Here is a 27,808-nt window from a genome sequence, read left to right on the forward strand (position 1 = left end):
TTATTTAAATTTTATTCATATTTAAAGTGTGGTTTTAATATTGGATCTAATCTCTGTCCATTCAGTCTATGGCTTCTTTACTAATGCTGCCAATAAGAGTGCATATTAGTGTCAGTTGGGGTGGTTTATTAGCTAGGAAGTAGACTTGAGTTCTCAAAAGGCTGTATTTCATATAAATGACTTCACATTCATTAGTTACTTTGGTCACGAGCACCCTAGCTATGACAGATTTGGTCTGTTGATTCAGAGGTGAAATCTTCCATCTCCCAATATGCAAACAACCCTTCTGCATGCTAATAAATTTTTATTTAAAAATCCACTTTCATTACGTGTAAGAGTGAAGTAAACGTTTGGCTGCTTTTACCACTTTAAATGCAAATATATATTGTTAATAGATTTTCTCTAAGTTCTCCTGAAAATATTTCAACTTTGAGGCTTTTCATGTCCTCTTCTATCCTGGAGTAAATTTTTCCAACTACTTCGTATATTCATGAAAACTGGGTTTTGTGATGGAAATGTTGATGTGAATGGCACTATTATAATGGTTATATAGAGTGGTAACACTTATTAAGGGCTCCATTATTGGGTAATAACAACACTGTAGACACATGCAGCATTGATCTAGTCTGACTGAGCATTGGTTCCAGTGGAAAGAGTGGCCTGTGGCAACTCAGTTTCTCCAAGATCTTTCCAGATGTTGTAGTTGAAGTAGGTCTCCGTTGTGTGCAGGTGGAGGAAAACTGAAGGAAATAGTCTGTCATCTGGCAAAGTGAATGGAAAATTTCATTTTGTGAGTTTTTTGCAGAAGAAAAAGGAAGGAAAAAGAAAAAGGTCAGCTTTTTAATAACAGTATCTCAATATATTTTAAACATGTTAAATGCCAATTCATGAAAATGGTCTAATTTTAAAAACTCTTATGGTTACTCCAGGTTTGCCCTCAGGTTTGGTCATTACTAGGGAAATGAAGTAGCTGGATGAAGGTTTGCTTTTTGTTTTTGTTTTTTAAAGTCTCTTATTAAATATCTAAGCAGAAAATACCTATTACCCACAAATAAATAATGGGCAAATCTGAAAAGGATTTTGTATACTCTGTTTCATTTAGGATCTCATACAACTTTAAGTTCAGACACATATGCAACTTTATTCAAATTATTTATAACTTTTAACATCTTCAGAATGAGGTGGGAAATCTACTGAAAACAAGTTTTTTCTCCAGAGAGATCCAGGAGTTTCTGCTTTTAGTTGGCTTAGAAATACTATGAGTTAACGTCTTTCTTTTGGGGAATTTTGGTGTCTCTAAAATCCATTTCTGGTCTGTCTCACAATCTTTAACTGAGAGGTGTTGAAAAATAATTTTAAAAAATCGAAGAAAAACTTTCCCAGCATTTTTAGAACCTTTACAATGATTTGTTTTACATATGGTCCCCTTTGGGTAAAGATCTGGAGCTTTTATTTTACACAAACCAATTTATAAAGCACTTCCCTGCCCAAGATAGAAGGACATTCCTTACATCAGATTAAACACCCACCCGCAATATAATTGGATATAATATCTAAACCTGTTTGCTGCTGCTAATAGCAAAATAGCTATTGTCTTTATTTGATCTTTATGAAGATAAGTAAAGATTGCAGTTCAAGTGCAGAATTCCTTTACTATCAGAAATCCATTTAACACAACATTGTATGTACCTGCATCTGGTTAGCTTTGAGTAGGCCATACTGTAAAAATCACCTTCTGTTATAGTTACAAACATAAGCAGACATGGAAACATATACATTTATATAAAAACAGTCCATTTGAAATTGCATTTTTTCATAGAAGTTGAGGTTATTTTATGTTTGAGAAAGTAAACGTTTTGCAGTTCATCATGAAGCATCTTTATTCCAAGTCTCTGACTTACAGTAAGTCTTCCAAACCATTTAAAATTTTTTCTAACCTTTGTTAGAACATTTAGTGACTGTAGCCTGCCTAGGTGGTTGCCTCTGCCAGAAGAGAGAGTTTGGTCCCTCCATAGTGCAGAATTTTACTACTCTCCAGAAAGAAAAAAACTAACTAAATTAAATTCTGTTGGTGGGAAAGAAAACAAACTCAGGCAAATAGAGTACAATTATTGTTTTGTTAATTACAATTATTATTTGCAGCATCCATATGTTACCATTAAAGGGATTCTTTATATATGACACAATTCACAAGCATTAGTAAAATAGAAATTAATATATTATTTAGGAGCATGAACTATCAAGCAATAAGAAAATAAAGATATAGAGGCTAGTTTATAACAAAGTAATGCATTTGGTTTCAATGGAGCTATGCAGATTTAAATTACTCAAGGATCTGGTCCATAAATTGGAATGGAAAGTTAAGGGAACAGAATCCAAGAAGGGAAAGCTTGAAAAAATTAGAATGCACAGAAGAATGCCTTTAAACACTGAAGAGAGACCAGAAAATAAGATAAATGTTTATACATGGTATCACCATATATAAAGGTTTCATTACCAGGTGTGAAAACTAGGAACCAGTTTTGCAAATCACCTAAAATAACCATTTAGACATCTTAAAGACTCATACAACATTAGTCTGTACCTGAAATTATCACAGAACAACTTCAAGAAGTTTGAAAGTCTTAAACTGAGCATGTAAAGTAAATTCAGTAATTTTGGCTAGTCCACTGTGTATTTGAGAGAATTCGTCTGAGAGAGAAGTGAGTCTGTCTGTTCAAGAACTGCTCCTAAACTGCAAGAGCTTGGACCACCAAATTTGGTTTGCAACATCCTCTTATAACTTAAAGTAAGGTAAGGGTTTGGTTGTGCAGGGGAAAGGAGGGGCTAAACCCCACGTGTGTGTGTGTGTGTGTGTGTGTGTGTGAGAGTGAGAGAGAGAGAGAGAGAGAGAGAGAGAGAATGAAATAAAAACATACCAAAAGGAGACTGAATCACCAGGCAGGTGAAAAGGGTTGGCTGGGTGGCATCCCTCATTCAGGACTGCCCCAGCCACCCACCCTTAGGTGCCCTTTGGAGAGGGGGGGCTGTAGCCCCCCTCCCAGTTCCTACAGGAACATTGTTGTTCTCCTTTGTCCGGAAGTGAGGGGAAAGTGCACAGTTTGCTCCATTTCTCACTCTAGCTGGGGAGTGCAGGGTTTAGACAAACCTGGACTTGCTCCAGCCAAGGGACATGCACCTCTTCCCCAGCTGTGCCTGCTGGATCGGTAGCATCCATGGAGAGGCACTTCTTACTTGGCACCAAGCTGCTGCGGTGTCTGAGGGCTGATGTTTGCTATGTTAGTTGTCCAAACACTACTAATTTTTTTGGTGAAAACTAAAACACAAAAGGAACACTTCAGTGATTGCTGAGGGGTTTTTAACTGTCTTTCCCTCCACACAAGTAATCATTTTTCCTGCATTACAAATTCCCTAACAGACAGGGACAAAAAATCAGTTTTTCCTTTTGCAAACAACACAGATTAGAAAGGCAAAGGCGCAAAATGAGATAAATCTAACTAGAGACATAAAAGTAAGAAGAAGATGTTCTACAAGTATATTAAAAGCAAGAGGAAGAGCAAAGACAGGGTAGGCCCATTGCTCAGTGAAAAAGGAGAAACATTAACAGGAAACGGCAGAGGTGCGTAATGACTTTTTTTGTTTCAGTTTTGGTCAAGGAGATGGATCTGTCACGGATGCCAAACATAGGCTACGTCTACACTGGCCCCTTTTCCGGAAGGGGCATGTAAATTTCACCAGTCGTCGTAGGGAAATCCGCGGGGGATTTAAATATCCCCCGCGGCATTTAAATAAAAATGTCCACTTCAAAGTAGGAATAAGACCCTCCGGAAAAGGGCGCTTTTTCCGGAGGATCGGGGCCAGTGTAGACGCTCTTTTCCGGCTTTTTTAAAAGCCGGAAAAAAGCGGCGGACATTTTTATTTAAATGCCGCGGGGGATATTTAAATCCCCCGCGGATTTCCCTACGATGACTGGTGAAATTTACATGCCCCTTCCGGAAAAGGGGCCAGTGTAGACGTAGCCACAGTGAATGCTAGTGGAAATGGGGGTAGGTTTAGAAGCTAAAATAAAAAAAAGAACAAGTTAAAATTATTTAGAAACGTTAGATGTCTTCAGGTCACCAGGGTCTGATGAAATGCATCCTGGAATACTCAAGGAGCTCATAGAAGAAGTATTGGAGCCATTAGCTATCATCTTTGAAAAATCATGTAAGTCAGAAGTTCCAGAAAACTGGAAAAGGGCAAATAGAGTGCCCATCTATTAAAAGGGAAATAAGAACAACCCAGGAAACTACAGACCAGTCAGTTTAACTTCTGTGCCAGGGAAGATAATGGAGTAAGTAATTATGGAATCTATCTGCAAACATCTGGAAGATAATAAGGTGATAGGTAACAGCCAGCATGGATTTGTAAAGAACAAATCATGTCTAACCAATCTGATAGCTTTCTTGTGGATAAAGGTGAAGCAGTGGATGTGGTATACCTAGACTTTAGTAAGGTATTTGACATGGTCTCGCCTGACCTTCTTATCAATAAACCAGAGAAATGCAATCTAAATGGGGCTACTATAAGGTGCGTGAATAACTAGCTGGATAACTGTTCTCAGGGAGTAGATATCTATTCACAGTCATGCTGGAAGGGCATAACAAGTGAAGTTCCTCAGGCATCTGTTTTGGGACCGGTTCTGTTCAATATCTTCATCAACGATTTAGATGATGGCATAGAGAAGCAATGGACTAAAACTACAGTAAAGGAGGTTTAGGTTAGACATTAGGAAAAACTTCCTAACTGTTAGGGTTGTTAAACAATGGAATAAATTGCCTAAGGAGGTTGTGGAATCTCCATCTCTGGAGATATTTAAGAGCAGGTGAGATAGACATCTATCAGGGATGATCTAGACCAGGGGTAGAAAACCTGTTAGAGACAAAGAGCCAAAATAGCAGTGGATAGAGTGCGAAGAGCCACATATTATATGTTTATTTTTATATCTATATATATATATAGGTAGATATATATGTACACAAAATATAGTAATAAAAATAACATTACAGGACATTTCAGACAAGAGCAATTCCACAGCTATGTTAACAAAGTTGACATACAAGTTGTTATTTCAAATTATTGTTCCAGAAGATGCTTAAAACATAACATTCATTCCAAAGGGATCCAAAGTTCCAAGGCTAGGTGGAACTGAGAGAATGACAAAATAAATTTTGTTGAGATCTTCATGAGAGCAAGTTACAACTCTAAAAATGTTGTCAGTATACCTCAGGAAGAGATTGGGTTTGCTGTCAGAAAACTGTTGAAAAAACATCTTCTCAACAAATCCCACAAATAGACAGGCATAAGAAAGTCCCATTTTAGTGCCCATACTAACACCTCTTACTGGAGAGTAGCAATTTAATGTCAGCACAAGCATAGCCAGTCTTAAAAGAACCTCAGTAGATGGGTTCTTAACAGTTGGATCAGCGAGGAAAGATAAACCACGATGTTATTTCTTGCTTTGCAAGTTACAGTTTTTGACTCAGTGGGACTTTTGGCAATCCTTGTTTTCAACAGTCTTCTTCAAATCGGGCTTGTATTCAGTTGAGGCCACTCAAAATAATTCCCTCGTGTGTGTCAGTTAGAATCGATCGATGCTTTGATTTCACTTGTTTCGATGTAGAAAAAACTGACTCACAAAGGTACATTGATCTAAACATTGACAGTAGTCTGAGCGCAGTCCGTTTAATATTGGAATATTTTTCCATCAATACAGTTTTCCAGAACTCAAGTGTGCTTTCCTTTAGAAAAGACTTCAATCTATCGTCCTCTGACAGTTCAATCATCTCAATCTGAGAAGCTGCTTCATCTGTGACTAATTGGGCTTTCAAACAGTCAGCCTTCGCAGTGGAAGGGTAGACCAGGAATGTAATCTGTGGCCTTTTCAATTGTAGATCATAGAATCTTTCCACAAAACTATCTTGAAATTTTTCGACCAATGTTGCATACCGTGCTGTGCTTTTTTTCATGGCTTCAGCTGCTTGTTGACCTGCATTTAACAATGAGGGAACATGTGTTAGTTCCTGCCTTTGAAGCTGTGCCTTGAACAACTTGAGTTTGTTGACAAATGCAAATACACTTCACACCAGGTCAGGCAGCATCTTCAATTTTCCTTGTAGGTCCAGGTTGAGTTTATCCAGATGATGCAGCATGTCCACCAGAAATACCAAATCTAAAACCCAATGTGGATCTGTGAGCTCAGGATATTCCTTATGCTTCTCTTCCACAAACAGTTTCATAGCATCCAAAAGTTAAAAAAAATGAAACAGCACTTTGCCTTTTGAAAGCCACCTTACAGTACAGTGCAGTGACAGGTCTGGAAGATCTTGGTCAAGCTCAGCAAGGATATTCTTGCATGTGTGTGAATATAATTGACAATTTCTAACACTGGTTTCATTACGTGGTCTAAATTCAGATTTTTAGACACCAGTTGCTCCGATGGATGATGCAGTGAAACGTCCAGAACTCATGGAATTTGTCATTAGCTCTACATAGTCCCACAAGTCCATTCACACATCTGATCATAGACGGCGCCCCAACCATTGCTATTGCCGCAAGTTTCAGTAAAGGCAGTTTTGTTTTTGCAAACACTTCCATCAGTGTTTCTTTCACATCAATGCCACGGGTTCTGTCTTTTAATTGTATGATATCCAGGAGTTTTTCATTGATTACACAATCCTCTGACACAGTCTGTACAAATATTGCTAATTGAGGTTTGTCCTGTACATCACAAGAGTCGTCCAGTGCGATACTGAGGTACTCACATTTCTGAAGATTGGAATACAAATGTGATTCAAGTGCATCATTTATGTCAGATATTCTATGCTCGATTGTTTGGCATGAGAGTTGAAGGTCTGAAACCATTCTTTTCAGATGATCATTTTCTGGAGACAAGATGGAAACATCATCTACAATTCATTTTTTAACAAACTCGCCTTCGTTGTAAGGTTTTTTAGCGCAGGAAATGTTCTAAGTGACTTGACATGAGGCAAGTATAACTGTCTCAGAGTGCTTGGAAAATTTACAGAACACTCCAGTCTGTTTTTCTATTTGACTTTTCAAAGTTTTTAGTTTGTGAGTGCGTAGTTCAGTACCTTTTGGAAATTCTCAATTGATGTTAGCATGGTATGTTATGAAATGGCGCTGGAGATTTGAACACTTGAAATGTGCTAACAAAGTCTGACATATCAGATAGAGTGGTTTGCCATTGCATTCAATGAAAAAATATGAACTTTCCCACTCGGTTAAGAATGTTCTATGTTCTTCATATTTGCACTTATTTTTACATTTTCATTTTACATTTACAATGTGTTCCCCTTTCTGTTCCCTTCCCTAAATAAGATTTAGTAATTATTATTCTGCTCCTATTGAAGCTAATGGCAAAATTCCCATTAGCTTCTGTTGCAATAAGAATCAAGCCCTAAAACTTAGAATCCATGGTGTTTGTAAATTAAATAAATTGAATGTATCCATGCTTACTTTTTATTGGAGTTCAACAACCTAGAGGCATTTCAGCAGCTAAAACAAACAAGGTACAGTAAAACTCCAATAGTCCAGCATCCAATAGTCCGGCACTCCTGATAGTCCGGCATCAAAATGGCAAGATCCTAGTGAGTGAGCTTCAGCAAAAAATGAGTCACAAGATAGCAGCAGCAGCAGCTGAACTGAACGAAAAGGGTAAAAAAGGGTTAAAAATACTAAAACATTACAGTATACTGTATACAGTATGTACAATAAAAAGTGTTAAGAATACTTTATATACAGTATATATGTATACAGCATATATATAACCAGCTTATAGTACCTCATGATACTCCGGCATATCTGATAATCCGGCACCACATAGGTCCCATAGGTTCCGAATTATCGGAAGTCTACTGTAGAATATTTTCCGACTTTAATTTGTATCCTAAACATCTTTACATGCTTTCATTTATCTGAAATCCACTGGACATGATGAAAATTGGTGACAGTGATAACTTCAAAAGTACATTTTTACAGTGGGCTCATCCTGAGTAAATTATGCCTGAAAAATTATGCCTTTTATAGGAGCTTCCCTATTTTCAAAATAAGGAATGATTTTAGAACCAGTGTAGAAACTTGAAATTAGTGACATTCCTTTAGGCTGCCCTCTGGTCTACCGTCAATTAAGGTAAACTATCCTCAGACAATCATCTTAACTCTTCCCTGTTTATACATGTGACTTCTAGGTTTATAGTTCCCCTACAATCACTGCATGGGGGTGTCACTTGATTATTAACATTCTCTTCCACATCAGTCCTCCATTGGTTTCCTGTAAGTTTTAAGTTACCCAGGATCTCAAACCTAAACCTTTTAATAATGAGAAACCAATTAAAAGAAACCCTCCAGAGCTACAGACTAAAAGTTATTGGCAAGGAATAGTATCTGGCCTCTAATGATCTTACTTTAAAGGTACCAGTGCTAGTCTGGTGTGGAACTAACATTTCATATAAATGTATAAATTATTTCAAAGAAGCCTTTGGAGAAGTTCTTTACAACTTTTTTTAAATAGCTTTTTCTTTGTCCATTGCACTACCAAAATAAATTAGTGCGTGTTTGGATTGTCATTTTCATCAGCCTAAGTGACCTTTGAGATGAGCATCATATCTCAACAAAGAACATCTGGATCCAGGAGGTGATCCAGATAAACTTTTGGAGTACAGTGGCTGAAGCTTTCATATAGCATTTTAACCAGACAATTTTAAAGGCTTCCACCCATGGCCATGCCTCCCATGGCTCTATCATTTTACATTATTGTGGCAGTGGGAAGTGTGCATGTGTGGCAAAAAAAGGAAGTGGAATAGAGTATATACTTGCTTGAAGACATCCTGCAGGCCACAAATGACAAACTCCTAATTTAGGATAGAATGGTTGCACCTTTAGTAGGCACAAAAAATGTTTATATGATACCATCAAACAGTAACAATAACTTAAGATGGCTTATACTGTATGGCTGTGACTAGACTGGCAAGTTTTTCCGCAAAATCATCTGCTTTTGCGGAAAAACTTGCCAGCTGTCTATGCTGGCCATTTGAATTTCTGCAAGAACACTGATGATCTCATGTAAGATCGTCAGTGTTCTTGCAGAAATACTGTGCTGCTCCTGTTCGGGCAAAAGCCCTTTTGCTCAAATCATTTGCGCAAGAGGGCCAGTGTAAACAGCACAGTACTGTTTTCTGCAAAAAAGCCCCGATCGCAAAAATGGCGATCGGGGCTTTTTTGCGGAAAACTGCGTCTAGATTTTGCGGAAAAGCATTCTGCCAATCTAGATGCGATTTTCCAAAAATGCTTTTAATGGAAAACTTTTCCTTTAAAAGCATTTCCGGAAAATCATGCCAGTGTAGACGTAGCCTAAAAGATTACTGTTATAAGAACATAAGAGTGGCCATACCAGAGCAGAAAAGAGTCCATCTGGCTTAGTATCCTGTCTCCTACAGAGGCCTGTGCAGTGTGCTTCAAAGGAAGTTATAAATCCCTCATAATGTACTTAATCGTGTAAATAGTGTATCTGCCAAGGAGTTGGGGGCATATGGGATTCTTTCTGATCCCAGCTGGTGCTAAGTTCATGTTCTGAATGATAATTGTTGATATCTCTTAATATGTTATACAAATTTCTTTAATTAAAGTTGATACTCTATTTATAACACTCCTTATGTTTATATTTTGCATACTTCAAGCAAAAAATGAGGGGATATCCTATACATGTTCCATGTCGTTTTGAAACCTAATAACCTATTTGCCTAAATTGTCCAGTTCACTCTTCCACAATTCCTATAAATTTGTCACAGCCACATCTGAACTGATCCTCTCACAGAGCACTAAGATCTGAATCTTTTCATCTTTAATGAATAAAGTCTTATTATGTCTAACGAGATTGACCTCAATCCTTTTGCATATGACACAAAACCTCTCCATCTGTACAAATTTGTGAAACATAATTCTTCCCTAAGTTCTCTATGATGAGATGGGAGAATTTCATGAGATGCACTTAGCTCATGGCTAAAATTAACATCCGTTATTAGAGTTTCCTTTAGAGACTTCTCAATTCCAGAGACCTCCAAAAAAAGAGACACTCTTCTCCAATCTTTTCTCTGGCAGATGTATTCCATAAGCCAGAAGAGACCTGCATAATTGCAAATGATTATCTTGTGCTCCAGTGCTGGCATTTCCATACAGAAGCAAAGCATTAATCTTCTCTTGGTAATTTTCTTATGCTCTCACTTCCCTGTTTCTTTGGCTTCCTTCCAATCAGGCTCAGCAACAATTTTGACCAAATGTTCTTTTTTTATTAAGCGTATGTTGTAAAGCTATTGTGCTATATCCATTTTGGACATCTAAATGTGCTGTTCACATCCTTCTGTTCCAGATTATTAATCAGCATGCCTGGTTATGGGATATATTGGTGATAGGTCATGGATGATCAAACAGAATTAGCTGTACTCGTATGCTTCCTTTACCTTCTCTTAGGCAATTCCAATTGTGTAATTAATTTTAAAACAGTACTCGGTGTCTTCCCTGGCCCAAAGTAGTGATAAATTAGACAAATCTAAACCCCCACAGATTCTGGGACATACTGGTGAATGCAATGGAAAAACAAGAGCAAAATTACTAAAGTAGCACTGATAACACTCACTTCAAACTTGCTTTAGGTCTCAGATCAAAAGGAAGTGAACTGTCAGTGACAACAATATCTTAACACTTAACAAGCAGGGTTCCAGCTGTCTAAAATAGATCAAAGATGTAAGAGAATCTGGATTTCCATATCCTGGAAACTCACTTGGGGTGCTGACATTATATGGCTTCACTGTCCATGAGCCTGCCATATGGCAATCTGTATCACAGACCATATAAGCTTTAGTTAAGCAGTAGCCCTGACACAAACTGGTACCTAGGAAGGACCTTCATCTTCTGGCATCCGTCAGACACACCCTTATCTTCACAGCAAAATGATTGACCGAAGGCAACTCTCACGAGGTGTTGCAAACCCAGTCTTCAATCAAATTATAATATTTACCTTCTCTTGTGAATTGGTTGTGAACAAACCTTGACTCTGTTTTACTTCTCCACTTTGCTAGGCCACCCTCCTCTACTGATATGCCTTACTTTGTTTTCTTGCCCCAACTCAGAGTTTTCATTCCCCCACTGTCCTCTCCTTTTCTCTCGGGTCTGTTTTCAATGACCAAAAAGCCTGATGGCTTTGAATCAGGCCCAAAGATACTAGCTATCCTAGTGTACAGCATGCATTTTGTCATATCTTTTCTTTGTCATGCTACTAGAAAACCTGAGACCCACTGGCCATTATACATTCTCTGATGAAAACCAGTATGCTTTCAGCCCCCATAATATGGGTTTGTATGACAGATGCATGCAAAACTCCTCAGTTCTGCAACACAGCTACCCAGTAGGGAAATTATGATGGGGTGTGTAGTTTGGGGAAATAATCATACCTTAAGCAGAGGTAGAGAAATCTCTGACTAGAAGCCCCCCTCTTTATTAAATTCCTCCTGCAATATGTGGAATCAAGGCTCCTCATTCTCCAAGAGCTTCCCTTGAAAATGGAAGGGCCAGACAGAATAGTGATTCTGGAAGTTGTGTCTGGTGATTCTGTTTTTGAGCCAAGACATAACCATTACTCATTTAACCCTGGTTGGAATTTTACTCTGAAAGCAAAATTCTCCACTCACAGTAGGTAATTCTGAACTATTCTGCTCCCCTTCCCTTTGGAGCTCCTACTGTGTCAGTAGGAGTTGTTCACAAAATAAGGGGGAAAGGCAAATTCCTGGGATATGAGTTCTCTGTGAGTGTGTTATGGGAAATGTTTGTCTTTTTTCCCCTCCTTGAGGTAACCAGTTCAATGGTTACCATTCTGTTTGTTATTTGTCAGCATTACTGTGTGATAAAGGCAAATAATGGAAGACCTAGGAGGGTTACTGATGAAGCAAATATTGTTAGAGATGATTTATATGGGAAGTGATACATTTAGTTTGTTTTTGTGCTGCATGCCAACTTATGACTAGCATATGTTATGGGATTGCAAGTTTTTTCAATAGAGTGATTTATTTAGAGCATTCAGAAAGGTGCCTCTTGTCATTTCATAAATGTAATTAAACAAGTGCCTTGTCAAAATAGAAATTTTTAAAATGAACACAGCATTAATGCAAATTATTTTGAAGATTTTTAGGTACGTTTATTCAGATGTTTATCTTGAGCCTGTGCCACAACAATATGATGTACAACAGTTAAAAACGTAAAGCAAAATATGGCTGCTATCTCCTAAGACTTGAATGTAGGACTGTTTATCATTTAAACAGTTTTTTATGCATTCAGTTGTAAGATTTGCAAGGACTGGAAACGTACAAAAAAGTATCATTTGTTTTATGTGGAAACTCAGCTGCTCTAAGAATCAGCTACAGCAAAGCTGGAAAATATGATGATGATATTTTCCTAACAAAGATTAAACAGGGCCAGCCCAGGTGGCACCAGGCTCAGTGCCTAATTCTCAGAATAAAGTACAAGCGGCACACTTGTTTAGGACCTGCTGTTGCTGCAAATCAGAGGCTGAGAGGGATGGGTGTAGTTCTGATTTTGGGTATATGTCTATATGTGCACATGTTGGCATTTGACTCCTGAATATGTTAATGGGTCATGTGGTTAAAATCCCAGCCAACAATTTGCAAAGTACCCTCTCAGTAAACAGTGCAGCTATTTACAAACTAAAGCTACAGGCAGTGATGTGTACTTGCCCCATCTTTTTTTACATGCAGAATGCTGGTATTTAGGCAGTCACAAACTGGATACATAATAGCATTCACCATAAAGCTGTACTGACATTTGAGGATCAGATCCTGCACTCCTTTTTCAGGCAAAAGCCCAATTGAAGTCAAGGGGCATTTTCTCAGAGGACAGTGGGATCAAGTTCTTCATAGATTTTAAGGCCAGAAGAGATGACTGTGATCATTTGGGCTGACCTGTCCAACTCAAGCCAAAATAATTCCTAGGGTCTTTGATCTTTGAGGAAATGTATCCCATCTTGGTTTCAGCACTGCTACAGGGAAAAGCAGATGCATAGTATAGCCTCCATGTCCTCTTTTATTACTCAGGAGCTAATTTTTGCTTGCTGCACTTGAGAGACTTCCATGCAGCGGAGCACTTTTTTTTAATTTGGACTACAGCAGGAAGGAGTTTTGCCTTGCGTAAGGAGGTCCATGTAATCACATGCCTAGCTACCCAATAAAAGGCCCTTTTTATCAAATGCATTGCAAACATATACAAGTGGCAAGCAGCTCTTTCTGATACTTGTTTTAGACCAGAAACCAGTTTGCTCCACCGGCCAAATGCAGACTGAGACTTTGTAAAATGTCTCCTGTTCCTCTCTCCTGTTCTATCAAGGTTCTTATGCTGTCCCCCTTGCTGTAGTAATGGAGCAGTTTCTAGAGAATGCACTAGGACAACTTGTCACATGATTAATTAACATACATATGGAAATGTGGTCCACAAAGACTTAGGGTTCTAGTGAACCAGTGCTCTGCTTTTCTGTTGTTTTCTGGTTCTCTGACACATCAGCGTAATCACCAAGTTCTTGCTTATATCTTCCTAGACAAAGAGTTAGTATGTACAATCCTTTGCAAATGAGTGAGGTTTGTGACTTCTCAGTTGGAGACTGACCCTTCCCTCAATGCTGTAAGGCCCTGAAATAGGGTACTCACGTTCAGCACTATTTTTTCCAGATGTGGCAAGGGACAAGCTCTCTCTCTATGTTCTCTTGGCACCATGAAAGTCAAGAGTGAATGTGGGAATGAGGAGACTGATGGAGGTACCATTTTTTTTAGCAGGGTGGGGCCTTTGGAAAGGTAGTTGACTCGTTTCTTTCTCTTTCTGAGGAGGCAGTTCTTAGGTATATGACTACAGCTACTGCACTTTGTGCTGTCACGGCTGACCTAAATGCTTCAGAGGGGGGAGGAGTTGGTTAGCAGCCACTCTTCTAGTTGTAACAATCATGGGGTTCATTATATAACAAACCAGTGAATGGGAAAGGAATGAAACTTAAAAAAAACCACCCCAAAACCTGGAGTGTGTCACTGGTGAACTGCTGCACATACCCATGCAATGTACCATCATCCCCTCAAGCACATATCCAAATATATAAACATATCTTTACAGTGATCAGTGCTATAGGGATGTGCTGTAGTTACAATAGCAGCACTGCCTACTCTCCTCTTTCAAATGAAGAGTTCATATAAATGATTCCCAACTCTATCGTGAGTATACTCAAAGCCGTTTTCACCTTAAGTTGGGGGGTGGGATTGATTTAAATCATTAGTTAGATCAGCAGTAGGAAACCTTGTTTTAAATCATCATTTCGATTGTGTTTTGGAGTTACACTTCCTAGTTATTTTCCTAAAGAAAGGTTCATCTCATTGGCTAGTAACCATTAAAAGATGTTGATTGGCAACTAAATATAGCCTTTACGCTAAATTTAGTGCTTCTTTTTGTTAACGAAGATGATACACTAATATAGTTATTTAAAATGTAACAGAAATTGATAAACTTTTCTGAAACTTTAAGAACCATCCTATAGAATTTAATAGAAAACTGTATCCTTGGTGTGGAATTCTGTAGGATGGTTTTAAAAATAGAATCTCATTCACTATTAAATTCAACAGGGTTTGGATAATTTCTATATAACTTATCCTATAAAAATTAGGTGTCTGAAATTATTAGGACTTCTCCATAAGGGTCCAGACAAGTCAGTAATGTGTATTTTTAACCAAATGATTATGGCCGGCTCCCTGCTGAGGCAGGAGGGAAAGCTCTGAGCCTTGTAGAGCCAGAACCAGGCAAGCTGGGGCTGGATTCGATCCATGGGCTCTGCCAGGCAGGAGGAGGAAGCAGCTCCATGCGTTGGCACTTCCTGTCCCTCTCCCCCGATTGAAGAAATGGCAGCATAACAAAGTACTACTTGGAGGCTATTCACCCTGCTGACTCGATTGGTCATAATTGTAGCCAATAGAAGCATCAGGAAACGGTTTCTGAGAATGAGAGGGGACATGGAGACGTGCATCCTCAGGGAGCTGCGCCACATAAGTGCCCCTATCACTCAGACCCTCACCCCAGCCCATTCGTGCACCCTACTTCATACCTAGACTGCTCCTGGATCCCTCCTGCCCAGAACACTAGCCCACATCCCTCCTGTACCCCCACTTCGCTCTTGCACCCTACTTCCTTCCCAGACCCCCCATCCCAGCATGCTTCCACATCACTTCTGCTCCTGCACTCTACCTCCCACCCAGACCACACCCCCATTTTGTTCCTGCATCCTCATACACTCCCATATCCACCAATCCCCAACCCACTCCTGTACCCTCCCTCTTGCCCCAGACCTCACACCCCACGCACGCCTGCTTCCTAGCTTCTCCCTTCAGCACACTGAGCCCCTCATTTTTGGCCCAACCCCAGAGCCTAGGGGTGGCCCATAAAATCTACTAGAGCCCAGACCCTGCAATGCTGTCAGGAGAATGTGGGGAGTGTTTTTCTCCTTTTCAGTCAAGGGCCACATCAGTGAGATGTTTGGTTTGGTTTAGTTTGGGTTTGTTTGCTTCTCACTTTGTTGCAGCCCCCAACTGATTTTTCTGTGGGTCAGCAAACCTCGACCCTAAAAAGGTTTCCTGACCCCTGTGTTAGTAGTTACACTACATGCAGCAGGATCTCTTTTCAAGTGTTAGAATAATCAGTCAGTCTAGAATTCTGAGTAGATGGTTTATAATTTCTTTAACTGAAACATTCCACAATCTTAAGGACATCAGCTTTCAGACTTGGTGCACTGAGAAGATGATTCAAAAGCAACTAAAAATATTGATGTAGAGAATAAGAATTTACACCCACCCACAAACAGAAATACTTTGACCTAGATGGCAATAACACTTTACAGCAAATACAAAACTCTTCTGAAGTGCCCAGTAAAAATTCTTTCCAGTTGTGCTTTTGGAATATGTCTGCAAGCTATGGGTTCATATAATAGGATGTGTTAACTCAGTTAAATCCAGTTATTAAAATTGGATTAGATGAAACTGTAGCTGGAAGATTGCAAAATTCTGCCATGTTTGTGTTGATAATCAGACTGCTCTGGGATTTCAAGGTTAATTTTAAATGTCACATAATGTAAATAGACAGTTATGAGAAAAAAAGAGGTTTCAGATGTCACAATCTGCTGTATTCCAGGAAAACCGGCCAAGACTCTAGAGAAGTGAACTTACTCGCAGAAAGTATTTAAAATGATAAATGTTTATAGAATATTTCTTTCATTAACTAAATAAAATACAGTCCTATGGATTTAATACCGTATTTTCCACACCTAACACAGTGTAATCCTTTCAGGCATTATCTGTTTGGTCACTGATTATTTGACTCTGGTAGTAACTTTAAGGAAAGACCCCATTATCAAGCTTCAGTGTTGGTATCCCTATGAAACGTGCACAGCATGTCTCAGTAAGCTGTTCTATGTGAAAGGTCGACCCCACGGTGCATGCTGTTCCCACATTACCAGGAAATATGCTGCAGCATTGGTGTTCACTGAAGTGGGAGGGGAAAATAGATGTACTAGTAATACCACAGAGATACCACAGACCAAATGTGCCACATGTTTCTGATAGTGACTAATAGTAGATCTAATGGGGAAAAGGGAGGCAGTTATTTGTTTTAAAAGTGCTTCTTTTTAGACTTAAAAATGTTTCAAGCTGTTCCAGTAACATAGCTTTATCACAGTCCTATGAGACTTGAGAGTGGTTATCAAACTTGGGAAATCTTCAGCAGGTAAACAAGGAAATCAGCCTCATCAAGGAAACCTATTTTTTGCATGTAGTATTCATTTATGCAAATGCCATCTTAAATTTCATAGACAGATTATGCAAACAAAAAGCCTAATCTTATTTAGTTCATTCTGTTTTTTTCTAGGTTCTTATAGTGTCTCAGACTTCTCCACCAAGACACTCGCCCATTGTTTTCACTGGCACAAATCATGTGAGTAAGGCAGGCAGGGTTTAGCGATAGGTCTTTTTGTGTTCTACTGTCACTCTGTGTTTGAGTTGCAGTTATAGGTTATGTTTTCCTGAACAACATAGTCTGAACTGCTCTGTGCAATCTGCTGCAGCAGCAGTTTTCATCTTTTCCTTAAAATTGGAATTGCCCTGGGAAGGGTGACTTTCTTATTCTGTGTGATCCTGAAAATGTGGAATTCATCCCCTCTGGAATTATGAAATGTAGATAGATTCTCTATTTTACATTGGAAAAGCATGAAATCATCGCCACCTTGGCTAGGGATATTATTAATTTAACAGTCTCAGAGAGGTAGCTGTGTTAATCTGAAACTGAATAAACTTAAAAATACAACGAATGATCCTGAAGCACCTTAGAGACTAACAAAACATGTAGCTAGTATCCTGAGCTTTCAGATGAAGGTGGGTTGTGCCCAGAAAGTTCATGATACTATTAAACAGTTAAACTTCCATTATATTTTACTATTTGTTACATTTTATTTTAATGTGTTTCATGGTTTTATGCATTTTTTCAGTTAACTGTTTGAGAGAGACAGAAGTGATTTACCGGGGTGTGTTTTTACTATAATTATTACTGTGCTTATTTTATTGCTAGGACTGTAGTTGTTTTGTTCTATACATATAGATTTTTGTTGTGGAAAATGTTACCATCTTTTTATATTAAGAATACTCTGCGAAAAAATTTAAGAAATCACCCACATAAAAAGATAGATATAGAAATAGATATTCGTGCCTTGAACCCAACAAGCCATAGAGCATCTCAGTACTACAGTTTTTTAAAAATACAGACTCTAAGCTTTATTTTTGAAATATACTACATTTTCTAGTCATATTTAAAACATCCTGGGAAATGAAAAGGAGATGTTTAAATAGGGGCACTCAAAAGCCTCCAAACCAGGCAATACCTTCCATTGCCTATGTTACTTGCCACACATGACCCTGCTCAGACAGAGAAAGAATCCAGAACTCTAAAAGACGGTTTTATACCTTCTGTAACTGGTGTTCTTCGAGATGTGTGTTTCATATCCATTCCAAGTTAGGTGTGTGCATGCTGCATGCACAGTTGTTGGGCAGCTTTTCCCTAGCAGGATCCTATAGGTTGGCAGTGGAGACCCTTAGAGTGGCACCGGTATGGTAAGGTATATAGTTTGCTGCTGACCTGCCCCTTCTCCAGTTCCTTCCTGCTGGAAGCTACTCTGACAGAGGGGAGATGGAAGGGTTATGAAATGGATCATGTTTTGGACCTCTGGGGAAATGCCTGACACCTGCAGCCATGAGTTACACCTCATGACAATGCCTTTAGACAACGTTCAAAAGGTGGAGTCCACTGCATCGAGGGCTGCCTGAAGGGAGGTTCGAGAGATCACCTTATCCTCCTCGACTAGGGCACAAAACTCGGACCTCGAGTCCACGGGCAGGAACTCCTTGAACTTATCCATGGTTGCCCATGAATTATAATTGCAGCAGCCCAGTTGGTCAGAGGCACTGGATGCTTTGAGGAAGAAGCAAAAGTAGATTTCAGTGGGACTGGCACATGTGTAAATTCAAAATGTGACACATTGGGATCTTTCTAAGCAAAAGCAGCGGTATTAATTCCAGCTCTACTAAGAACATAGACTGGAATGAAATGTGAGCTAATTGAAAGAGTAAAGCTGCTGGTATCTAGGGACGGCTGGAAAATTTTGTCTTCAGAATTGGTGCTGCTTTCTGGATGATATACACTGAGACTTCCAGTAAAACCATTAATCCACATCATGGACTGTCATCAAGCCTAAAAAAAGTCTCTTCAACATATGACTGTATTGCTGGACATAAAGCTCTGAAGATATTAAGTGTTCATATTGTAATAATACCAGGCACAGAGGGAAGCAGTGGAAATAGAGGAACGTTTTAGAAATGGGCAAGAATTTAAAATCCCATTAATTGTATTTTATCAAAGAATACATATAAATTTGGAATGCAAGTAAAATTTCTGTTCTTTCCATCCCACTTACACTTCAGGGGTTGTGTCCCTTTCTACATAAGAAACAGCCAAAGGACTTAGCATAAACCGTAATAAATGAATGACAAGACCTTCTAGCATATTTTAATGAATTTTTATATTGCACATTGAGAGATTTGGCTAGTTGCTTATGGCCCCTGACCAAGCACCTGTTGACATCAATAGAAAGGATCCAATGGGAGCTGGATCAGGCCCTTAAGCACAGCATTGGAAGCCAGGAGGTCATGGATTCTAAATCTGTCTGGGTGCCTCCATTTTTGAGAAACCTACCTTCATTTTTGAGAAACCTACCCTGAGATACCTTGGGCTTGGTGGTCTTTACTTTTACAGTGCTTTTACTCACCTCCCCAAATGAAGTCCTGGACTATGTTTGCTCTCCTGACCCTACCCCATTTGCTTCCTGATAAGTCCATAGTTAAAACAGAGTGCATGTCTGTGCGTGTGGGCGGAATGGGGGGGAAGGTGGGGTGATGTAGGTCATCACCAGTAGTTCCTCAGGATGATGCCAGTGCTCACCAAAAGCTGTTGAGCGGTTGCCTCAAACTTGAGGTTGCTGACAGAAGAGGTGCAGGAGCCCTTGTTCATGTTGTTTCACATCTTGAATGTGTGGCTCTAGTCAGAATTGTGCTGCCAATACACAAAAGTGGGGGCCGGAGAAGGTAACCAAGGCCCTTGGGCAACATTTCTCATTAGTCCCCCTGATATGTGGCCCAAGTGAAGCATAAGTACTATGTACTTGCTAATGGGTATGAGCAGGGGAGGCCCGTGATTATAGGCCGACTCGGCCATCACCTAGGGCCAGGAGTGGCCTGAGGCCGGCTGTGGCAGCTGGCGCCACAGGCGGAACGCACGATTGGCGCCCCTGCTTGTAGGGATGTCAATGGACTGATGTCATCGGCGGGCGCCCCAGGCACCCCAGTGACATCATCAGGTGCCCTGGGGGCAGCACCCTAGGCAGCACCAAGTCCGCCTATAGCCACGGGCCGCCCCTGCCTAGGGCACCGCCTTCAATGGGACACCCAATTATGACGTCACTCCATTGACGGCCATGCAGGTGGGGGTGCTGATCGCGTGTTCCGCCTGGGGCGCTAGCTGCAGCAGCCCGCCTCGGTCCACTCCTGAGTATCAGTACCTTTATATCCATCAGGCCCTGAACTTCCTGCTGGCATCTGCCATCAATAAGTGGGAAAGACTGGGACAACTGGTAGCTATTCCAAAAAACAGAGAGGCAAAGAAACTAGACCTTTTGGGAGAAAGGTTTATTCATCACCAAACCTTCAGCTTAGGGTGGCAAATCAGCAGGCCTTCTTCAGCCAATATGATTTTAATATCTGGCAGGCTATGTCTAAATATACTGCCTCACTCCCAGAAACCCCAAAGAAGGAGTTCTAAACCTTTCTTGATGAAGTGTAGGGTGTAGGAGTGCGTGTGCAAGAATGGCAAGACTGCTGCACAGTCGATAGCTTCCTCCATCTCCATGAGGTAGGCAGCATGTCTTCAGACTTTCCATGAAGGCCCAGCAGTTCATCCAAGATCTCCCTTTTGATGGATATGCTCTATTTGAGGAACAAATGGGTGAGAAACTGCATGGCCTCAAGGTTTGCACCACTCATAAGACCCTCGGCCTCTATGTCCCTCAGCAGCAGAAGCAGTGCTTTAAACCTCAGCATAAGCAGGACCCCTTTCCAAAGACAGCCAAGGTGTTCAAAAGCTGGCAGGGTCATCACACAGGCTAGCTCTAACCATCCCGGATCCTGTCCTCCCCTGCTTCTCTAACCACCTTTTCTTTTTCCTCTAGGCTGGGGCATCCATAACATCGGACCACTAGGTCCTAAACACCTTGGTTTAAGACTATGTTCTACAGTTTGTTTCTGCATCCACACCCAATCGATCTTCCCTGTCCCTCTTCATTCTTTTCCTGGATCTGGACAACTGGGTATGCCACTCTCAACTTGAAAGACTTGTGCTCTCACATCGCAATCTTCAAAGGTTACCAACACTTTCTCTGTTGTATAATGGGCTCCTGTCAACAATCTGTGGTGCTTGCTTCCAGCCTGGCAACAGCACCAAAGGTGTTTGCAAAATGCATGTAAATGGTGGCAGCTTACCTCAGACATTACGATATCCTGATCTTGACAATTGGTTGACAAGGAGTCACGCCTGTTCTCGGGTTCAAAATGCTGCTATGGTACTGTTGGACACATGCAGGCATCTCGGTCTGATTGTAAATGTGGAAAAATCAGTGTTGATCTTCATGCCACAGATAGAGTTTAGTGGAGCAGTTTCTGACTCTGTTAGAACAAGAGCATCACTCCCTCCTAAAAGTTTCCAGACTATAAGAGATCTCATCGCAGGCCTCTCCACATTTTCCATCGTGATGGCAGGCACATGCCTGCAACTGCTGGCCCGCATGACAATGTGTACATACATTGTGGGTCTCGCGAGGCTCTCAAAAGTGGAAAGCTTTGGCTTACACCAAGCCAGAGATTACCTGCACAGGGTCATCACCATTCACCCTGCAATTCTGACCACATTGCAGTGCTGGGCCAATCCTGACATGGTCCTTGCTAGTGTCCCATTCAAAGCCCGATCTCTTTGGTGTCACTGATGAAAGATGCCTCAGACCTCAGTTGGGGAATGCGCTTTGGACCCAAGAAACGAGGTATTAATGGCATATTAGGGTGCATTGCCGGCAGATCTAGGGAAGTGATTATTCCCCTTTGTTTGGCACTGGTGAGGCCACATCTGGAGTATTGCATCCCATTTTGCGCTTCCCCACCATTACAGAAAAGATACGGACAGATTGAAGTAGGTCCAGAGGAGGGCAACAAAAATGATGAGGGGGCTGGAGCACATGATTTACAAGGAGAGGCTGAGGGATTTGGGCTTATTTAATCTACAGAAGAGAAGAGTGAGGAGGAATTTGATAGCAACCTTCAACTACCTACCGAAAGGGGGTTCTAAAGAGGATGGAGAGAGGCTGTTCTCAGTAGTGACAGGTGGCAGAACAAGCAGCAATGGTCTCAAGTTGCAGTACGGGAAGTCTAAGTTGGATATTAGGAAAAACTATTTCACTAGGAGGATGGCGAAGCACTGGAATGGGTTACCTAGGGAGGTGGTGGAATCTTCCATCCCTAGAGGTTTTTTTTTTAAGTCCCAGCTTGACAAAGCGCTGGCTGGTGATGATGGGGTTGGTCCTGCTTTGGTCAGTGGACTGGACTCAATGACCTCCTGAGGTCTTTTCCAGCTCTATGATTCTAGGTCCATGAAGGAGCTGCAGTTGCACATCAGCATCAAAGAATTCAGAGCAAAACTGCCTAGCTTGCAAGGTGTTCTTGCAGCACCTATCTGGCTGTGTGGTTTGGGTATTGACAGGCAACACAGCCTTCATGTTTTATATCAACGGGCAAGTGTCATCATCCCGCTGCATCCCAGCATGCAGCTGTCTGAACAGGCCGCTGTTCCTGAAGATGTGTGCATCATGCACCTTTCCAGACCACTCCACATTTATGACTGTGAAACATCCATGGTGATCCACAAGTGCCTGAAGCACCATAGAGAAGTACCCCTTTTGATTGGTATACTCTAAGGTAAGGCGGGGTGGTACTACAATGGGAATATGAGTACCATCGATTGCCCCGCTACATTTTGGAAAGCCCATGTTAGCAGAGCCAGCCACTGTCATCCATTTTTCCCAGAGTCACATTCCTATGCAGCAAAATGCAATTTATTGCCATGCACACTTATACAAGTGCTGCCCCGATGGGAGAGTTCCCTACTCCAAACTGATTTGCAACTGAACGGTAGCAATCAGGAGTGGCCAGCTTCTGCAAAGCAATAGCAACATGCTTCTCTATGAAGAGAGCAGCTCTCATTTGAGTGTCCTTGCCACAGTTCAGGAGCCAGCTCATTACACAGCTCCAGGAAGGTTGCTTTACACATCCAAAAGTTGTGTAGCCACTGTCTTCATCCCACACTTGCATGACAGTGCAATCCCACCACTCAGTGCTACTTTCCCTAGCCCAGTTTTTCTCAAACTGTGCTCCGCGGAGCCCCAGGGCTCAACGAGACATCTCCAGGGGCTCCGCGAGGTTGACAAACTGGAAACATCGGTAGGTTTAACACATACAGTCAGTGGACCGCTGGGGCTGCGCATAAATTTTTACCCATGTAAAGGGCTCCAGAGCCCAGAAAGTTTGAGAACCACTGCCCTTGCCCAAAAACGATAGTATGTGGTGCACAGCTGATCTGTGACAGTCCAATGCAATGCCAATTCATTGGTGTCTCTCTCACCATTGTCATCTGCATCTGAGTCTGTTATCAATTGCATAGTAGCTGTGCTGCAAAGCGCAATGTGCTAAGCACATTGAACACAACATGGGAGAGAATTGTGGGATCCATGATTTCTCACAGCAGATGCTGGAGTTTGCAGCAAGGATGGTCATTCAAGTTACACAAAAGTAAGCTGGAAACCCAGGGAGGGCTGGGAAGCAAAGAGGTGCCTGATGGGGCATTTTTTCACATTCCCAAAATGCGTAGCTCTTTTTTGTGCAGTCCCACAGTGCTTAGTGACTAAGGTGAGGCCAGGCACTGTGGGATGCTTACCCACATTGCTTTGCTCTGTCTGTCAACAGAATGCTAGCAATGTGGCTGTGATATGTCATCAACGGGAAGCAGAAAAACACATTTGAACATTTTTTAGACTTTTGCATGTAGATGGCACTTTAGTCAACAAATCTTCCCAATGCAGGGAAGATTTTGTTAAGGAAAAATGTAAAGCATTTATTTTCCGTAAACTCAGATTTTTTGTGAAGGTTGTGGTTAGAAACGCTGAGTGTTTTGGGACATTTTAGGAGAAATAATCTCTTGATCTTTTCCTTTATTATAGGGTGTGAAGCACAGCTGTATGCAATCAGCTGAAATCAGTGCACTGAAAACAATCAAGCCATAGCAGCAGAGATGGTTTTCCCAGTTGTACAAATTAATGCATAGGAGCTTAAACTTTGGCAGGGGTTTTTTTGCCTTTGGCGGTTAGCGCCTGATCCTGGGCACCCGCAACAACTATTGACTTCAAAAGAATTTGCAGGCCCTTGGCTCATCAGCATTAGACCTTAATATCACAAACTACCTAAAATCTTCCCATGTGTATCCTCAAAAATAGAGAAAATTGAACCATGTCTGTTAATCATGGTTATTCCACAAGAACCCCCAAAGGAAAAAGATAATAGCTCTACTTTGCAAATCATGTTTTCCCCTAAACATAGTGAATGCCAGAGATTCCTTTTTTTAAACTTTGAGATTAACTGCAGCTTCACTTTATTATTTTTCTGAACTCCTCGATGAAGGTTTTTGAGTTTTTTTTCCCCTTTAAATTTAGGATCATGTCCAAGTTTCTCACGTGATGTAGCAGTGTGGATTCAAGGCAAGAAAGCTTCAGCAGAATCTTTTTCATATGTAAATGGTTTCTGATCTCCTTTAGTGTTAAGATAGCCAACTAGAGAATAAACTGAACTGGACTGGAAATTCCAGATTTTAGGACTGTTAGTTCCCCATAATGTGTACCAATATTTGTAACTTCTTTCCACTGGGAATTTTATAGTAGCAATTAATTGAGCCTGATTCTGCTGCCACTTACCCCAGTGGAAACCAAGAATAACTCCACTGATATCAGTGGGGATGGCAACCAAGTGTGATATCAGAATTAAGCCTTTTAACATCTTAAGGTCTGCTGCTCACCACAAACCCCTGAAAATCCCAGCTCTCAGATATGGCTCCTCATTAGCTCACATCTGTTGCCCATATCTGCTTCATGATCAGGCCCTGGGGCCCAGCAATTCAAAAGGGCCTAGGACTTCTGGCTGCTGCTGCTGTGGCAGCAATGGCAGCAGGAACATCAAGTCCTTTTTAAATCACCGCTGGCGCCCCATGTGGCCTGCTCTGGGCAGCACTGAGGGCTGCCTGGGGGAGGCTAGCTCCAGTCCTGCTCCTGTCGTGACTTGGGGTGTAAAGCTGGCCTCCCTGCCTTGCCAAGGGGCCTGATGAGTCTGTGGACCAAACAGTTCATGATTAGAGATCTAGGGTCAAATACTGCTCTGGTACGTTAATATAACGCCACTATAATGCCACTAACATTAACAGAGTTACACAAGTGTAATCCAAGAACAAATTCTGACACTCTCACTCACCCCTATCTCTGAGTGTGTGCAGAGCTCCTAGAGATCAAGCTTTCTTCTTGTGGATTGGTCATTGTTGCCTTCCAGGTAATTGTGTGAGTCCATTTATTGAGAGATGCCCATGCCAGTAGGAATGCACTGTGATCATTTAATCCCATCTGCTGTATAACAGGCTCCAAAGTAATTCCTAAAGCATATCTTTAAAAAAATCAATCTTGATTTAAAAGTTGCCAGTAGTGGAGAGTCCACCATTGACCATTGGTAAATTGTTCAGTGTTTAATTACATGCTGTTAAAATGTATGCCTTATTCCCAATCTGAATTTGTCTAGCTTCAACTTCTAGCCATTGAATCGTGTTTTATCTTTCTCTTCTAGATTGAAGATCCCATTATTAATTATTTGTTCCCTATGTAGGTACAGGAGAATCTAAGAGTTATGAACACTTCAGGAATGGAAATTGTTCTTAACTCTAAAATATTTGTTACTCTGAATAAAACTTTGGTTCTTTCAAATTTTTGCAACTGAACATTGACTTAGCTATGATGGAAAAAATGCTGCTTTTAATCATTTTAATTTAAATGAAACATACACATAAACTGTTTCTTTACCTTGTCAAATCTTTTAAACTTTCCTCCTTTTTTTTAGTAATTTGTTTAATTCAGTTCCGGGCTATATTTTCTGTTGTTTTTGTTTGTTTGTTTGTTTTATTTTTAAAGTCTTTGCTTCCTGAATGTGTGTGTTTGATTCCAAATGAGGTGTGTTTTTGACCAATCAATTCCTAAATCTGGTGTTCATTATTCTGAGGTTCTGCTTTAGTTAGAGACAGTAACTTAATCCCCCTTAACCTTCTCTTTGTTAAGCTAAGTAGATTGAGCTCCTTGAGTCTGTCACTGGAAGTCATGTTTTCTAATTCTTTTATCACTTTCATGGATCTCTGAACCCTCTCTAGCTTTTCAACATCCTTCTCAAATGGTGGACATCCAAACTAGACAGTTTTCCAGCAGTGGACACACCAGTACCAAATTCAAAGGTAAAATAGCCTCTTTACACCCTCTTTATGCATCTGATGATTGTCTTAGCCCTGTTAGTTCCAGCATTGCGCTGGGAGATCATGTTCAGCATATTATCTAACATGACACCAGATCTTTTTCAGAGCCACTGCTTCCCAGGATAGTGTCCATCCATACTATTATATGCTTTACATTCTTTGTTCCTAGATGTATACATTGTCATTTAGCTGTATTAAAACACATATTGTTTGTTTACATCCATGTTATCAAGAGATCTCAATTACACCATTAGCAACTTGTCTTCATTATTTACCATTGATGTCGTTTTTGAATCACCTGGAGACTTCTTTATCAGTGAAGAATTTATATTTCTTCCAGATCATTCATAAAAATGTTACTTAGCATAGGGCCGAGAACCAGTCCTTGTGGTACCCCATTAGAAATACAGCTTAACTCGCACATCTTGATGGTGATTCCCCATTTTCATTCGATGGTGACCTCTCAGTTAGCTATCTTATAATTCATTTAACATTTGCCATTATAATTTTATATTGTTCTGATTTTGTATTGCAATGTCAGATGCCTTACAGAGTTCCAAATATCAACACTTTTGTTTGTAAGCTGACACATTTGACATGAAATAGAAACAATAAATATGGAAACCACTAATGCCAGCTTCATGAAATGGCTTTTCAAAGCAGCATGAAACTTTGAGGAGGTCACTGGTACTATGACATTTAGTTTCTTCCGTCTTAGCAATGTAACAATGAAACCTTCATTGTTTAAAAAATTCCTAGAAGCTTCACAACTTCTTTCAAAACCTATTGTTTGTAAAGTGATTAATCTTTACAAACGGTGACAAGAAAATTGAAGAAGAAAAGCTCAGTTGTACTCTTTGAGTGGTCTACAGAAACAAATATCTGGGTGGCAGATCCCTGTTCAGGAAAACACATAAGCACATGCCTAAATTAAATGTGTGCTTAAGTGCTTTGCTGAATTGGAATGGACTGCTGAGGTGGACTGCCTGGAAGATCGATGCTGTGGTGGTTGATCTTCCAGAGTTTGATTTCTAGTAAACACCCATTAAATCAAATACTGAGGGCGCCCCTGTTAACATCGATACTCCTTGAATTGTGAGGAGTAAGGGAAGTCAACAGGAGTGTTTGCTCCTGTCGACCTCACACTGTGGAGACAGTGCTAAAGTTTGAATTAAGGTATATCATCTCCAGCTACGCAATTAATGTAGCTGGAATTGAATTTCTGCGTAGGTATACACACGGATTGATAGAGAAGTGGAGTTCCTTCGTGACCTCTCACACCAGGGAAGTGACCCTGTCAGTATATAATACAGGTGTGTGTACCTTTAAGAATCTGTAGTTTGATCTACAACACTTCATATTTCTAATATAAGATTTGAATGCTACACAGAAAGTCTAACCTGTGGTAGTATTCCTAATCTGCAGGAGCATTCCATATGCTAGTTTTTTAATGACATTTCTACAGGCTCTCTCC

The 27,808-nt window shown here is 40.5% G+C and overlaps 1 protein-coding gene across 1 annotated transcript in view; it reads left to right on the plus strand.

The window, feature by feature from the left end:
- The window catches only part of COX18 (cytochrome c oxidase assembly factor COX18), a 78,451-nt gene extending 51,390 nt beyond the window's left edge, over window positions 1-27,061 (plus strand). The window contains exons 6-7 of the mRNA XM_075929399.1: window positions 17,011-17,076; window positions 20,912-27,061. Coding sequence (XP_075785514.1) covers window positions 17,011-17,076; window positions 20,912-20,941 — 96 coding nt within the window. The 3' untranslated portion in view covers window positions 20,942-27,061. The remainder of the gene's footprint in view (window positions 1-17,010; window positions 17,077-20,911) is intronic.
- The last annotated feature ends 747 nt before the right edge of the window (window positions 27,062-27,808 follow it).

The sequence above is a fragment of the Pelodiscus sinensis genome, chromosome 5 (assembly GCF_049634645.1).
Source record: "Pelodiscus sinensis isolate JC-2024 chromosome 5, ASM4963464v1, whole genome shotgun sequence".
Taxonomy (NCBI): domain Eukaryota; kingdom Metazoa; phylum Chordata; order Testudines; family Trionychidae; genus Pelodiscus; species Pelodiscus sinensis.